Source organism: Eubalaena glacialis, chromosome 1, assembly GCF_028564815.1.
Source record: "Eubalaena glacialis isolate mEubGla1 chromosome 1, mEubGla1.1.hap2.+ XY, whole genome shotgun sequence".
In the NCBI taxonomy this organism is placed as follows: domain Eukaryota; kingdom Metazoa; phylum Chordata; class Mammalia; order Artiodactyla; family Balaenidae; genus Eubalaena; species Eubalaena glacialis.
The window spans coordinates 62,075,127-62,091,589 of NC_083716.1; the positions used below are offsets into that span (position 1 = coordinate 62,075,127).

The 16,463-nt window shown below is 36.0% G+C and overlaps 1 protein-coding gene and 1 pseudogene across 2 annotated transcripts in view; both read left to right on the top strand.

Annotated features, from left to right (window-relative positions):
- The window catches only part of P4HA1 (prolyl 4-hydroxylase subunit alpha 1), an 84,092-nt gene extending 68,248 nt beyond the window's left edge, over positions 1 to 15,844 (top strand). Inside the window, exons 11-15 of one of the 2 annotated variants that reach the window (XM_061180944.1) lie at positions 4,597 to 4,650; positions 9,686 to 9,751; positions 12,359 to 12,427; positions 12,916 to 13,012; positions 14,467 to 15,844. In XM_061180944.1, the coding sequence (XP_061036927.1) occupies positions 4,597 to 4,650; positions 9,686 to 9,751; positions 12,359 to 12,427; positions 12,916 to 13,012; positions 14,467 to 14,537 (357 nt within the window). In that variant the 3' untranslated portion in view covers positions 14,538 to 15,844. The remainder of the gene's footprint in view (positions 1 to 4,596; positions 4,651 to 9,685; positions 9,752 to 12,358; positions 12,428 to 12,915; positions 13,013 to 14,466) is intronic. The other variant, XM_061180935.1, reaches the window with a different exon arrangement.
- LOC133084403 (vesicle-associated membrane protein 7-like) lies at positions 4,903 to 6,166 on the top strand (annotated as a pseudogene).
- Positions 15,845 to 16,463: the final 619 nt, after the last annotated feature.

Here is a 16,463-nt window from a genome sequence, read left to right on the forward strand (position 1 = left end):
TTGTTGAAAACTAATCTTCCCTATTGAATTGTCTCAGTAATATAAAAGATTAGAAATATTGAGGATTACAGTGTTTTATTTCTTTGTAAACACTTACCAAGAATAGTTTGTTCCTTCATCTCATTTGTGAAACTTATGATACAGAGTGAGCATCTCTTCTCTTCCTTTGCAAATTGTCATACTTCTAAGTTTGGATCAGCTTTCAACATTTTATCCTTTGTGCTTTCAATGTTGTTAAATATCTCTGAGGGATCTTTTATTGTTGATTTTTTTCCAGTCACTTCCTCTAAGACATCTTCTTCATCCTTTTCATCATGATCACTTTCCTTATGTTAGTAAGTTTACCTTCACCACATTCCTCTGACAGCATATCTAGAGTTTCTCAAACAGCAAAAGTTAGAAGCATTTTCCTTGTCAGTCTTTTCTTCTGTGTCTCCATTTAAGTTTGATTTCTTTTTTGGTGGGCGGAGGGGGGCTCAGCATGAGGATTTTTTTAGTATTGGAGTATAGTTGATTTACAATGTTGTGTCAGTTTCAGATGTACAGCGAAGTGATTTAGTTATATGTATATCTATTCTTTTTCAGATTCTTTTCCCATATAGGTTATCACAGAGTACCAAGTAGATTTCCCTGTGCTATACAGTATGTCCTTATTAGTTATCTATTTTATATATAGTAGTGTGTATATGTTAATCCCAAGTTCCTAATTTATCCCCCCCCCACCTTTCCCCTTTGGTAACCATAAGTTTGTTTTTGAAGTCTGCCAGTCTGTTTCTATTTTGTAAAGAAGTTCATTTGTATCATCATTTTTAGATTCCATGTACAGTGATCATATGATGTTTGTCTTTCTCTGTCTGACTTCATTTAGTATGACAATCTCTAGGTCCATCCATGTTGCTGCAAGTGGCATTATTTCATGCTTTTTTTTATGGCTGAGTAAAATTCCACTGATATGTGTACCACATCTTCTTTATCTATTCCTCTGTTGATGGACATTTAGGTTGCTTCCTAAATGCCCAGGAGTGGGATTGCTGGATCATACGGTAGCTCTATTTTTAGTTTTTTAAGGAAACTCCATACTGTTCTCCATAGTGGCACCACCAATTTACATTCCCGCCAACAGCATAGGAGGGTTCCCTTTTCTGCACACCCTCTTTAGCATTTATTGTTTGTAGACTTTTTGATGATGGCCATTCTGACCAGTGTGAGGTGATACCTTTGTAATTTTCTTGTTTCTAGTTGTGGCCCTTTGTTTTCTTCCTAGAGAAGTTCCTTTAGCATTTGTTGTAAAGCTGTTTTGGTGTTGCTGAATTCTCTTTAGCTTTTGCTTATCTGTAAATCTGGTGATTTCTCCATTGAATCTGAACAAGAGCCTTGCTGGGTAGAGTGTTTTTGACTATAGTTCTTTCCTTTTCATCACTTTAGATATATTGTGCCACTCCCTTCTGGCCTGAAGAGTTTCTGCTGAAAAATCAGCTGATAACCTTATGGGGATTCCTTTGTATGTTATTTGTTGCTTTCCCCTTGTTGCTTTTAATATTTTCTCTTTAATTTTTGTCAATACGAATAATATGTGTCTCAGCATGTCCCTCCTTGGGTTCATCCTGTATGGGACCTTCTGCTTCCTGGACTTGGGTGACTGTTTCCTTTCCCATATTAGGGAAGTCTTCAGCTACTATCTCCTCAAATATTTCCTAAGGCCCTTTCTCTCTCTCTTCTCCTTCTGGGACCCCTATAATGTGAATTTGGGGCATTTAATGTTGTCCCAGAGGTCTTTTATACTGTCTTCATTTCTTTTCATTCTTTATTCCTTTTCACAGCAGTGATTTCCACCATTCTGTCTTCCAGCTCACTTATCCATTCTTCTGCCTCATTTATTTGGCTATTGATTCCTTCTAGTGTAGCTTTCATTTCAGTTATTGTATTGTTCATCTCTGTTTGTTTGTTCTTTATATCTTCTAGCTCTTGTATCTTCTTGGTCTATGCTTGCATTCTTTTCCTGAGATCTCGGATCATCTTTACTATTACTCTGAATTCTTTTTCAGGTTGATTGCCTGTCTCCACTTCACTTAGTTGTTCTTCTGGGGTTTTATCTTGTTCCTTCATCTGGAACATTGTCCTCTGCCATCTCATTTTGTCTAACTAACTGTGTTTGTTTGAGGTCCCACAGGCTGCAGGATTGTAGTTCCTCTTGCTTCTGGTGTCTGCCCCCTAGTGGATGAGACTGGTCTAAGAGGCTTGTGCAGGCTTCTTGGTGAGAAGGACTGGTGCCTGCCCACTGGTGGGTGGAGCTGGGTCTTGTCCCTCTGGTGGGCAGGGCCGTGTCAAGGGATGTGTTTAGAGGCAGCTGTGGGCTCAGGAAGACTTAAGCAGCCTGTCTGCCTTTGTTCCTGCCCTGTTGGTTTTTTGGCCTGAGGCGTCCCAGCACTGGAGCCTAAGGGCTGTTTGGTGGGGCCAGGTCTTGGCATCAAAGTGGCAGCCTTTAGGGCAGCTCACGCCAGTGAGTACTCCCCAGTGTCTCCGCCACTGGTGTCCTTGTCCCCATAGTGAGCCACAGCCACCCCCACCTCCCCAGGAGACCCTCCAAGTCCAGCAGATAGGTCTGACCCTGGCTCATATGAAGTCACTGCTTTTTCCCCTGGGTCCCCGTGCACACAAGACCTTGTGTGTGCCCTCCAAGAGTGGAGTTTCTGTTTCCCCCAGTACTGGGGAGTTCCTGTGATCAAACCCCGCTGGCCTTGAAAGCCAAATGCTCTGGGGCTCTTCCTCCCAATGCCAGACCCCCAGACTGGGGAGCCTGACGTGGGGCTCAGAACTTTCACTCCTGTGGGAGAACCTCTGTGATATAAATATTTTGCAGTTTGTGGGTCACCCACCCAACACTTACGGGATTTGTTTGTATCACGAATGCATCCCTCCTACTGTCTCGTTGTGGCTTCTTCTTTGGAAGTAGAATATCTTTTTTGGTAGGTTCCAATCTTTTTTGTTGATGGTTGTTCAGCCATTAGTTGTGATTTTGGTGTTTTCACGAGAGGAAAGGTGAGCTCAGGTCCTTCTACTCCCCCATCTTGTCCTGGAACCAAGCCCATTTAAATTTGATTTGAATTTCACTTACAGCATTATTGCTTTCCATTTCTCTGCTGTACTGTATCTTGTTGGCCAATTTCTTCTTCTAATTGTCTGTTTTTGTAAAATATCACATAGGTTTTTACTGGGAAATAAGGAGGCAGCATAACTACATGCTTTGCTGTCTGTGCATGAACTGAATAACAGATATGCAGTGACCAATCACTGATAGACTTTGAAAGAAGTGACATGACTGGTCATTGATCATGATATGTAGCTGTTATTTGTATAGTAATTTGTGGACTGAAGAGCTAGTAGCAATATTTGCACTTTATGCAATTACTCACAGTTAATGTAACATGGTAACTGAAACGTCCACTGTGTCGTTGGGGGTCTGGTGTTAAGGGTTAGCTAAACCATGGTATCTGAGATTTGTGCATTTTGGAACTGTGCAAAACAGGACTTCCCGAATTTAAATTTGCTTATATTAAGTTATTTACTCCATGGTCATCTACAACTTCCTTGGTACTCGTTTGATTATTAAAAAAACTATGTGTCTTTTTCTTTCCTAATTTGTATTTATTCTCACCTGCCTAACCTTCACAGGCTCTTTCAGGCTACTTGATATATTTCTAACTTAATAGTCTGATCCAACCCAACTTCTTACAACATAAGAAGTAAAATATCCACAGTAATAATAATTTACATAGGACTTGGACTTTGCTGTGGGCAACACTTTTAATTATGTACTCATTTCATTTCATCAATAATGCTCTTTAAATTATATTCTCCTTTCATTTTCTGAGCATTTTGTCATATTGGGATGGAAGGAGGGAGTTAAGGAAGGTATCATTATCCTTATTTTATAAATAAGAAAACTGAGGTTGTATCCAAAGTTACATATACTGTATTGTAACTAAGAAATCTGGAACTTGAACTCAGACCAAATATTTCTCTTACTTTCTTTTGCTGCTTCATGCTGGGGCATTGTCACATCCAAATGAAGTTGTCAGGGCCTTCCAACAGGATTAATTAAATTGGTGTTAACTTCTTCCCTTTTTTACCTAAGTAGAGAAAAAAATATATGTAGGAAACTGGATTTCATTAATGTAGATTGGGAGTTCGCCAGCATTTTGGGCTTTGGAAAACATGAGTCTTGATTTAAATTCCCAAGGAAAGTGTTTAGTGAAAATTAATAATAAAAATATTGAAATTCTAATTCTAGAAATTTTTAATTCTAAAATTCTAATTCAGATTTTAGTTTCTTATGTATTAAGGAAAACCATGCCCCCCAAACATTTGCTAAAGAAAAGCGTATTAACTAAGGTTCTATAATAGCATATAGTAGCTATCCTTAGTTTTTCATCCTTGGTTTTTTAGGAACTCTTTATTGATTTAAAAAATGCTTTGCTTCTCATTTATTTAGAAGTACCTAACCATGATATATAAGAGGCCAAAATGGGACTCATAGATGTTTTTGAATAGTAATCTTGATAGTTCTTTCATTCATGTTTTGTTTCTCTCCTTCAGGTAGCTAATTATGGAGTTGGAGGACAGTATGAACCCCATTTTGATTTTGCACGGGTAAGTAAAAAAAATGGCGAATGAAGGAGTTCCACTGAAGCTTAGGCATGACATGTTAATTCTGTTCTTTTAGTATTAAAAATTCATAGCTTATTTGGAATTTGTGGAAGCATGGTGGAATAGATATTCCGTAAAGCCTTTTAAAGCAGTAAAAAATACCTAGAGACACGGTAAAAGAACTTAGGATACTTTTAAATGCATTGCTGAGCTTTGAAGAAAGTAAAGGAAATTCTCAAAGGCAAACTGAACAGAGAAAACCTAGAGACTACAATTAGAGTGTTTAAAGGGAGCAAAAAAGCTGAGACTGGAGGCATGTACCTCCAGGAATCTAGAGCTTTGGGGATTAACAGCTCTGTGAGAGGACCTGCTATAGTGTAGGCTACTGAACTGAGATCCCTGCATAAAACCTAAATCTCCAAAAGGATTACACCTTCAGAGAAAGAAAGAATGGCCTAGAAAATCATCTGCTTTGAGTCAAGACCCTTCAAAAGAGTTTCCTCTCACATCCTAGCTGGAGTATGATGTGTTATGGGGAGCTTTTTCTGGCAGTTGGAAAGCAGAGGCCTGCCAACAGATACAGATGCCCCCAGGATGTTAGATACTTCAGTTATCAGATACAGAATATAAAATAACTATATAGGTCCAGCCTAGCCTCCTCTGGGAGTGGGCAGTTGGCGAGCCCACGCTAACCTGCACAACTCTGTCCCGATCCCCGAGTTCTCACACGGTGCCCAGACAGATCGGATTGAAGCCATGGCCATTCTTTTCGCTGTTGTTGCCAGGGGAACCACTATCCTTGCCAAGCATGCTTGGTGTGGAGGCAACTTCCTGGAGGTGACAGAGCAGATTCTGGCTAAGATACCTTCTGAAAATAACAAGCTAACGTACTCACATGGCAATTATTTGTTTCATTACATCTGCCAAGACAGGATTGTATATCTTTGTATCACTGATGATGATTTTGAGCGTTCCCGAGCCTTTAATTTCCTGAATAAGATAAAAAAGAGGTTCCAGACTACGTATGGTTTGAGAGCACAAACAGGGCTCGCATATGCCATGAATAGTGAATTCTCAAGTGTCTTGGCTGCACAGCTGAAGCATGACTCCGAGAATAAGGGCCTAGATAAAGTGATGGAGACTCAAGCCCAAGTGGATGAACTTAAAGGAATCCTGGTCAGAAACATAGATCTGGTAGCTCAGTAAGGCGAAAGATTGGAATTATTGATAGATAAAACAGAAAATCTCGTGGATTCGTCACCTTCAAAACAACCAACAGAAATCTTGCCCGAGCCATGTGTATGAAGAATCTCAAGCTCACCATCATCATCATCATCATCATATCAGTCGTATTCATCTATATTATTGTGTCACCTCTCTGTGGTAGATTTACATGGCCAAGCTGTGTGAAGAAATAAAAAAGTTATCATTAACCAAGGATACGAGAGAACAAGGAGTTAAAAGCAATCCGTTTGATTCAAGCCTTTTAATACTGACAGATGGTGTCTGCCAGTCTCTTCAACCCTCTTCTTTCTCTCTTTTGTTTTAATATTGTTCTGTGCCTCCAGATTTATCTTTGTCCTATCAACCAGTTTATTCCAGTGCACTTCAGACCGAACCATTTATTGCAGCAGTAGCCTTAAAAAGGCGTTTTGTTTCTTCGGTTTTTTAACTAGTGTCATCTACTTATAGATACATTTTTGTTTATAATTGCACAAAGCTATCACCAAGGTAGAAACCACCTGTCTTTTGAGCTGTCTACTGAAATTATGGATGACCTTTGTGCACACAAAAGTTCAAGAGACAGATAGTATTGCTAACATCTCATCTTAATGTCCTTTGATTTTGAAGGGTTTTAAGTGCTTGGAAACAATATACATGGAGAATTGTTGTTATTTGGGGAATTGTAATTAATTGTTGGTGTTTCTAGGAGCCCAAGCAGGTAAAGTATTAAACGTTTTATCTCAGGGAGATGGGGAACGTTTTGCTAGCCTCTTAGAAGCAAACAGAATTATCCTTGTCTGCTTATTATTAACTTTTAGGAAGAAAGTTTTGATCTTTCACAAACCTCGCAGAGCTTGATATCCTCTGTTTCCCCATTGCAGTTGATTTGAGAAGACAGTGGTTTAAATATTATTGAAGGTTGTGGTTTTTTACATATTCCTTTTTCTTTGGTGGATATTTAGGGCAATTGTATAGATAATAGAATGGGTAGTGGACGGAGTGGGGAGGCACATTCCTCTGGCTCACCAAAGAAAAAGAAGAGAACCAGAGTGGAAAAGCCCAAACTGAATATAGTCAGCAATCAACTCCAGGATTTGGGTTTGACTGGTGTTGAATAATAGTTTGAGCATCCTTTGCGGTTTAGTTAAGTTCTTTAATCTGCCTAGTTTTGAAGAATTCTTTTGTGAAACTTGAGAGTAGACAGTATGATACATAGAAAGTATACAAGACATTTTAGCTAACATCCATGTAACTGCAGTGTGAAAAAACTGGAGTGTAATCATACTGCTTTGGCTACTCTGGATCTGTTAGCTAGTGTGTACTTCTAGTGTGTATCTGAAAGGACAACATTTGCTGCCCTAGATCTAATTGCATTTATTTATCAATAAATGCCAGTAAATGGACATATTACATTTGACTATTTTCCCAATGAAAGAACAAATTGGTCTGTAAAACCTAGTCACCTGTTTAGCCTAGTCATGTGCCTTGAATATTTATATGTGTCACATAATCTGGCACCTGCAACCTATTCTTCCATCTATACCTTTCAATTCATGCTGATTCATTTATTTGACATATATTTTCAATCCCCTGGAACTCTTTTCCTGGTGATCATGTATAGTGCAAATGTTTTTTCATTCCTCTTTATCAACACTAATGCCTTTTAATTACATCAGCATTTCCTGTTGGAAAACACATTTGTTCCATGAAAACATTTAGCATTCCTTAATAATAATTTCCAAATGTCTTTAATCCCAAGAAAAAGACTTAAAGCTTATTTCCCTTTCTTATACACACGTGAATAAAAATGATGTGCATGTTTTAGGGATAAATTACTTAACCATCTCTTGATCTATTTATGTATAAGAATGCTTTTTAAAGCACATACCTTGTTTTAAATGATGCACAAACTGAAGGCATTAATAAAATTTAAGAGTAACAGAAAAAAACAACTATATAATACTTTAAAAATAAAAGGATAAAAATTAATGAATTCTCAAAATGATTTAACATATTTGAAAAATAAACAGAAGCTTTAGGTCGAAAAAATTGTTGAAATTTAAAATTTAGTGTATAAGTTAAACAGATTAGAGACAGCTGCAGTGAATTAGTGAATTGGGCAATAAATCTGAAGAAATTACAGGAATATATTTTGAAAGACAGGAAGATAAAAAACATAAAATAGATGCAGAGGCTGGAGAATAAATAATATTAAAGCAGTTTGTTAAAAAGTTGTCCTTGCCCAAGTACTCTTGCTTAAGATCAATAAACATTTAGCCTTTTTAATAAAAAAGTTAAGTAATTTTAACGTATCAAGCTATAAATTGTCATTACCAAATCTTAATTTAAGCTTTATCATAATTACATGAATTCTAAGGAATGTGCCAAGTATTCTAATAAACTTCTTGATCTACTACCATTTTTTAATAAGAGTATATTCTTTGGAAAGAAAACAGTCTGTATTGTATTAAATTCCTTGACTGGTTTAATCCCAGAATCCTAGACTCTTTCTCTGGGCAGGCTAGCAAAGAATATATTTTTAGTCTCTTTTCCATCTGTTTTCAATTATAGAAAAATGTCTGAGGATCTTGGATGATGTGAAAACTACAGTTTAAGTCCTCACATTAATGTAACTAAATTTTTTTTCTTAGCTTTTTATTTTGAAATAATTGTAGATTCCTAGGAAGTTTCCCCCCAAATATACAGGGAGATCCCATGCACCCTTCACTCAGCCGCCTTTAGTGTTAACATCTTGCATAACTATAGTACACTATCAAAACCAGGAAATTGGTGTTGGCACAAGCAACAGAGCTTATTCATATTTCACCAGTTATGCTCGCACTCATGTCTGTCTGTCTATACAGTTTTATTACACATGTAGCTTTATGTAACTACCACCACAATAAAGATACATAACCGCACCATCACTGTAAGACTCCCTTGCAGTACTGCTCTGTAGCTACATATACCCTTCTGCCTCCCATCCATAACTGCTGGTAACCACTAATCTGTTCGTCACTAAAATTATTTCACAAATGTTATGTAAATGTTACATACAGCATGTATCCTTTTAAGATTGTCTCTTTTCACTCAGCATAATTCCATGTTTTTGCAGAACATATCAATAGGGTGTTCCTTTTTTTTGCTGCATAGTATTCTGTGGTATAGGTATACAACAGTTTTAGTTATTCATCCTTCGAAGGACATTAACGGACAATTTGAGGATATGACAAATCGATGTGTATAAATTTCTGTGTGAAAAATACATGATTTTCATTTTTCTGGGAAAATGCCAAGAGACTATACTGTATTTTAATTTAGCTTTAAATAGCGAAACGTGAATTCTCCAGCCAGATTAAAGTGCTGACAGCCCAAAAGACAGTCAAGAATAGTAGCAGTGACATTTGAATGGATCATGAGTTCAAAGTAAATCTCAAGGTAAATTTTTTTTTACCCACAGAGAATTGACTTAATGAATGTAGCTGAGAGACTCTCATGTCTTGCTTTTTTGGAAGCTAAAACTATAGGTGTCAATTTTTAAAATAATCTGTGGATAGTAGATATTGGTTCTCGTTATATAGGCTAACAAATCTGTTTTTTCCCCCCCAATAGTCTTATCAAAAGTATTCAGTGTACTAGTTGAATCAACAACCAACAAATATCTGAGTGCCTGTTGTATATAGTGCACTGAACATCATAAAGGAACCTTTTGGGGCTGTTTTTAGCATACTTTTCAGCATATTAATGATGTTAGTTGCCATTGGAGAATTTGCATTACTGAATTTTATACCACTGAGTTGTGTTTTATTCACAGAAAGATGAGCCAGATGCTTTCAAAGAGCTGGGGACAGGAAATAGAATTGCTACATGGCTGTTTTATGTAAGTTATAGCTAAAATTTTTAAGTTGGGATTTGATCACATGACTCATTTTGATGTGTTCAGATGTTTGTTCTGTTTAGCTCTTGATTAACATCCTAGTTTAACGTTTTTTTTACAACTGAGTAAAGGGAGTTAAGAATTTTTTCTTTGCATTTATAACTTTTTCAGATTGTACTTATTACAACCTGAAGAAGAAAGTTAAAATTATACCTAGTCCCACTATTTGGAGGCAGTGTGATATTTTGGAGTATGCACTGTCCTCTATAGTCATCTATAATGTGTATATAAGCAACTCTATGTATTTGTAGGAATTTATGTGTATATATACACATTATCTTAATAAACTTTTATTTTGAATTTATTGATAAATATCATATCAGAAAAGTGTACAAATTTTCACAAAGTGAACACTAGCATAATCATCACCCAGATCAAGAAATAGTACATTAGAGCATGCTAGAAGCCCTTTCCTCAAGGGTAACCATTCTCACATTGTTCATTAGTTTCAAAACAGTATGATCTTTATTTTTTTTTAATTGTTTATATATTCATGCATATAGAAAAAATTAAGCTTTGATCATAATATTTGCCCCAGTTATCTATTGCTGCATAACAAATCACCCCAAAACTGAATGGTTTAAAATAACAGTTTGATTCTCATCTTTCATGGTTGTGAGGTTGATTGGGCTTCATTTATGGTTCTTGCTCTGGATCTCTCATGCATTTGCAATCAGATGATGGCTGGCACTGGGGTCACCTTAAAGGCTGAGGTTGAGGCTGGTTTTTGGCCAGAATACCAGCATGTGGACTGGGCTTCCTCATAGCATGAGACTGGATTCTAAGAGCAAGTATCCCCCAAAAGGCAGTACATAACTTTTTTTTTTTCTTTTGGCTGTGTTGGGTCTTCGTTGCTGCACGCAGGCTTTCTCTAGTTGCAGCGAGCGGGGGCTACTCTTCATTGCGGTGTGCAGGCTTCTCATTGCAGTGGCTTCTCTTGTTGCGGAGCACGGGCTCTAGGTGCACAGGCTTCAGTAGTTGTGGCTCATGGGCTCTAGAGCACAGGCTCAGTAGTTGTGGCACACAGGTCGCTGCAACTAGGGAAGGCCTACACGCAGCAATGAAGACCCATGGCAGCCAAAAATAAATACATAAATAAATTAAAAAAAAAAAAAGCAGGGCTTCCCTGGTGGCGCAGTGGTTGAGAATCTGCCTGCTAATGCAGGGAACACGGGTTCGAGCCCTGATCTGGGAAGATCCCACATGCCGCAGAGCAGCTAGGCCCGTGAGCCACAATTACTGAGCCTGCGCGTCTGGACCCTGTGCTCCGCAACAAGAGAGGCCGCGATAGTGAGAGGCCCGCGCACCGCGATGAAGAGTGGCCCCCGCTTGCCACAACTAGAGAAAGCCCTCGCACAGAAACGAAGACCCAACACAGCCATAAATTAATTAATTAATTAATTAATTTTAAAAAAAGCAAAGAAATACAAGAAAATTGATGCTATATTATTTGGTCCAATATCCATAAATGTTAGATTATTTGTGACTATTAGACTATATATTAGATAATTATATCCCCTTTTAGTTATATATAGCATTTTTATTAGATTAGTATTCATTTTTTTCATTATTTGAATGCTTTTCTCAGATGGCCACATAGCACAACTTTTAAATTTCTCTAAAGTTAATTTTTTCATTGCTTAAGAGCTATTAGCTCTTTGATATCGATTATATATTTATCATGGTAAAATGCATTTCTTTATATCACTGAATGCCTTTAGCTTTAAACTGTGCTTGATACTAAGATCAAACTCTTCTTTGGTACAGCATTTGCCTATAAATCACTTGTTTTAGAATATAGCATCACTTGTCTTGAATATAGCATATAGTTGGATTTTGCTTTGTGTACATTAGTCTGACTCTACATTCTACTTATGTTGTTTTTGAAAAAAATCTTCACTATATGATCTGTGTTTCCTTTGCCTCATTTTATGCATGTGCTTCTTCAGTTAATTTGGAAGGTTTGTGTTTTTATTCTAATTCACCATTAAGAATATAACTTTATAAATCTTTTAATCTTGTAATTTTTAGTTAATATGTGTTGCTACCCTACCATGAGAAATGACAAAACTGGTTTTAGTTTATTACTTTTCTCTTGGTGTTTACTTCTATTTTGTTTGAATTCACTTATTTAAATATTTATTGAATACCTACTGTTTTGAGGCTATTCTCAGCAATAAACAAAACAGATGAAAATTCCTGCCCCCATGGAGATGATATTCTAGTGCTATAGAATACATATTTATACCCCATGTTACTTGATTTGTCAGTTTTAAATCATCTTTTTTTACCTCTGGCTATAGAAGAAATAGCTATCCCAAATTATATCCCAATCTCCCTTGCTAACTTCATCTTTCCTTTGCTTTTATATATCTATGTAAACCTAAATAGCATCGTATTTTTTAAAAACCGACTAGCATGCACAAACCCATTTATGTAAGTAGAAGTCCAGATATTCTCATTCTAGTATTTAGTATCAAATCTACCTCACAGTGGCATGTTTAACTTTATTCTACCAGCACTTTCGATAATACTCTCATCTCTTATTAGATGAGTGATGTGTCAGCAGGAGGAGCCACTGTTTTTCCTGAAGTAGGAGCTAGTGTTTGGCCCAAAAAGGTAAGCTTAGTTTGTTATTTTAATTTGGGGGGGGGTCCTCTGTATTTTTTTCCCTGAGGAATATATGCACCTATATTTCATAGTCTAAGTAGTAAATAACATTTTTAAAGGTAGTATACTTAAAGACTACATTATGTCTAGGGAAAATTTTAGATATTGTACAATTTACCATTAGTACCTAGAGGTATGAACAACCAGGGATTAGTATTTAGAAGTTTTCATTTCTAAAATGGGTTCCATATGATACTTGCTATTGTAAGATGTGTTAGCTTTGGCAAATACACTTTTTTGTTAAGTAACGCTGATATTAATGCTTTCATGTGATCACCAAAATTTTGTAGGTTATATGATACTTTCAGAACTATATTAGAGGAAGATATAGTGCTGCCATAGAGAATTATTTCCATAGAACAGAGGAAAATTTAGTTACTATAAAAAGCAATAACCTGATACTTTATTTGGGGATAATTTTGTATTGTTTTCCACAGGGAACTGCTGTTTTCTGGTATAATCTGTTTGCCAGCGGAGAAGGAGATTATAGTACACGGCATGCAGCCTGTCCAGTGCTGGTTGGAAACAAATGGGGTAAATATTTCCTATATTCTCTTAATAGAATTTGTGATTTTTGTCTCTTATTTAAAAATTATTATAATTTACATCTTAAAAGAAAGTGAAAAAAAAGTCCTGACAGATTTGCCTAATATGACTTTAACACTGAAAGGGATTCAACCAAGCAAGTTTCTGATCTTAATATAAATTTGCTTTCAACAGATCAGATTTTTTATGACATTTTTAACACTATTTCCACTTATTATTTAAGAAACGTTAATTTACTCAAAGTTGAATCTTCCTCTCATGGGGTTCACAGTTGTCTCTTGTAGTAGATACTAATACAAAGATATAAACAGAAGACAGTAACTACTTACATTTAGGGAGGCTTCTTCGAAGTTTAATTTTTATATTTAGTCTTGAAGATAGAGCAGTAGTTTTCCAGGCATGTTAGGGACCAGGGCCAGGAATCATATGAGGCTAGAGAGGTACTCTCAGGTTCATGCAAGTATAGGACTGGCCATATTAAAAAAAAAAGAAAGAAAGAAATGGGTGAACTTATTTTTATATAGATTTATTTAACCCCATGTATCTATTTCCATATGTGTCACTTGGCCACATTCCACACTTCAAGTGCTTAGTAGCTACATGTGTCTAGAGGCTACCGTATTGGACATAGCAAGATTAAGGAGTGATACCTGACCATCAGGATTTAAAAGAACTCCCCTGGTGATTACTAATGTTTGAGAACCACTGGACTAGAATGAAGAGAGGCTAGTGGAGGAGAGATGAGTTTAGAAGGCTGTTTTCTGTTGTCTAAATGGGTAATGATAAAAGCCTGGACTAAGGCAGCAGCAAAAGGTTTGGAGAGCAAAGAATAGATTGAAGAGATCATAGAAGTAAAATCAATAGGGTTTGATGAATAAAAGATTGGATACACGGGTTAAGAAAGGTAACAAAGTAGTTAAGAATTAATGAGTGCTAGTTTAAATATCTTATACATGTTGATGCCATTAATTGGGTTCTATGATATAGAAGGAGGAGGAGAAAGAAATTAATTCCTTTTGGGGTATATTAAAAAACAGTATCTTGGAACAAAGGAAACTTGAGAACATAATATGAGAGATGAATCATAGAGTTGTGTTCATTTTTAAAATGTCTTTGTATTAGAAGTGGTATTTTGCAAACAAGTAAAACAGTGTTTTGTTCTGTCTGTACCTACATCTCAAGTCTTACATTGAACATTAGAAACTTTAGGAAATACACATGTACAGATTCTCAAATATACATACATATATATAAAATCTTTTTTATTTCCAGCATTTAGTGAAGTTCTCAAAAAGACAGCCTAAGTAGCATCTGTCTTTGTCTGGTTTTGGTCTTGAACTTTTTTAGCCCATGTAGAAACGTCATTATAGTCCTAGCTCCTAGGAGTTAATTAAATACTAGTTAGATAGTGGGGGACATTAATATATTATTTTCTTTCACAGTATCCAATAAATGGCTCCATGAACGTGGACAGGAATTTCGAAGACCATGCACCTTGTCGGAATTGGAATGACAAACAGACTTCTCTTTCTCTCCTGTTGTACTCTAATGTGTCTGATACACACATTTCCCAGTCTTAACTTTGAAGAGTTTACAATTGACTAACACTCCATGATTGATTCAGTCATGAACCTCATCCCATGTTTCAACTGTGGACAATCACTAACTTTGTGGGGTTTTTTTTTCTTTTAAAAGTAACACTTAAAACACCACATCTTACATATGAAACCTTAAAGTTCATTTGGTATCACAGAGGACAAAGCAAGGCAGGGTAAAAAAATGAGGAATTTTTACATTTATGGTATATTTTAAAGAACTTTTTTTGGTTGGATAAAAAATACTATTTAAGCATCTGATTATAGTATTTCAGTACATCTCAGTTGGTGGGTGGTAGGATAGAATGGTCCGTGTGATTAAGGAACAGATGCCGTATAGTACGTACCTAGGTGTTATGTTTACCTAGTCTTAACTCCCTTCTGGATCTGCCTGAAGACTAGGAATAAATTAGCCCTGTAAACTGGGTTCCATACAATGTTTGCCCCTCCATATGCTATTCTAATTTGATTTTTTTTTCTCCCAAGTCATTTTTAAAGTATGCTTTATTTTACCAATCCCCTTCTTTCATAGCTCCTCTGTGGTGAATTAAATCTGAGTTACAATACTTTGATTTAAAAAAAATTGTTTTACAGAAGGTCCTACATTAAAAGACTGGGCCTTCTTAACTAAAATGATCATGACTTAGTCTGTTTCTTGTTTTTCTTAAATGACTGATGATTTAGTCCAAAAAATTATGCTGTTTTTCTTAGTGCTAATTCCTTGCCTCTTATTTCAGCTACCTACAGCAGGGGATGATGATGTTGGCATTCGGATTAAAAAAATATCGTGCCTTAGGAGACTGGAAATTTAAAAATGTACAAGTCCTTTCAATGATGAGGGAATTGATAAAAAAGGAGTTTTTCCTAAAAAGCCAAAATGTTTGTTTTTTCAATTCTGAAATGTGTTGTGACAACAGTGACCTATTTATGATCTTAAATCTTTTTTTTTTTAAATGTTTCCGTTTTCTGTGTGGTATTTTTCGTATTTAAATGTGAATGTGTGCTATAGCAATAACAGGTTATTTCTTTAGAATTAGGACTTAGATTTATCCTCCTGATTTTCATTCACTCCAAAGTCACATTGTTATGGTAGAAAATTAAGGCTCTTTTAACTTTCAGATATTTAATCAACCAAAATATGTTACCTTCAAAGGGAGCTCTACAACTTTATTACTATGGTTATGGAGTTTTTACAGTAATGCTACTTAAGATTTTCTGTTGTTCAAATACATGGTATGGTAGTAGAAAGCTCTGAACCTAATGAAGTATGTTAATTGACCCTTTAACCTTTATATTTCTTATGGTGAATCATAGTTCACATAAGGGCTCTTTATCCTTTATGCAGTATTTAAATAAGGAAGAATTTGGTTAATTCTTTGGGAAAGAGGGTATTACTTCACCATTTTTTAAAAAAAGTGAACTGTGAACTTTATTTCTCCAAACTATCGTTTGTTCCACTACAAGTATTTTAGTAAGAAATATTGAGAATTAAGTTCACTAATCTAATCAGATTTTGTGACCACAGATTTTTTAAAAATCTTTTTTAGATGGAAGCAATGTAAATTCAAAATTGAAGAAATAAAATGGGTGTTCAAAGAAAGGATACTAATCCTTAATTGCCATGTGTTTTAGAAAGTAGAATAAACAATATCTATTTCACACGGAAACAACATATTCCATAATCTTACAAATTTCATTATATTCAACCCCAAACCCCACACAGGGATTGGTAAACTCTTGTCAGTGTTAGGTCTTACAGAACCCTCCCAAGTTTCATAATTACCAACTATTTTTCTTTCCAAATGAAAAGGAGAAAAATATTCCAGTATCAAACTTTGCAATCC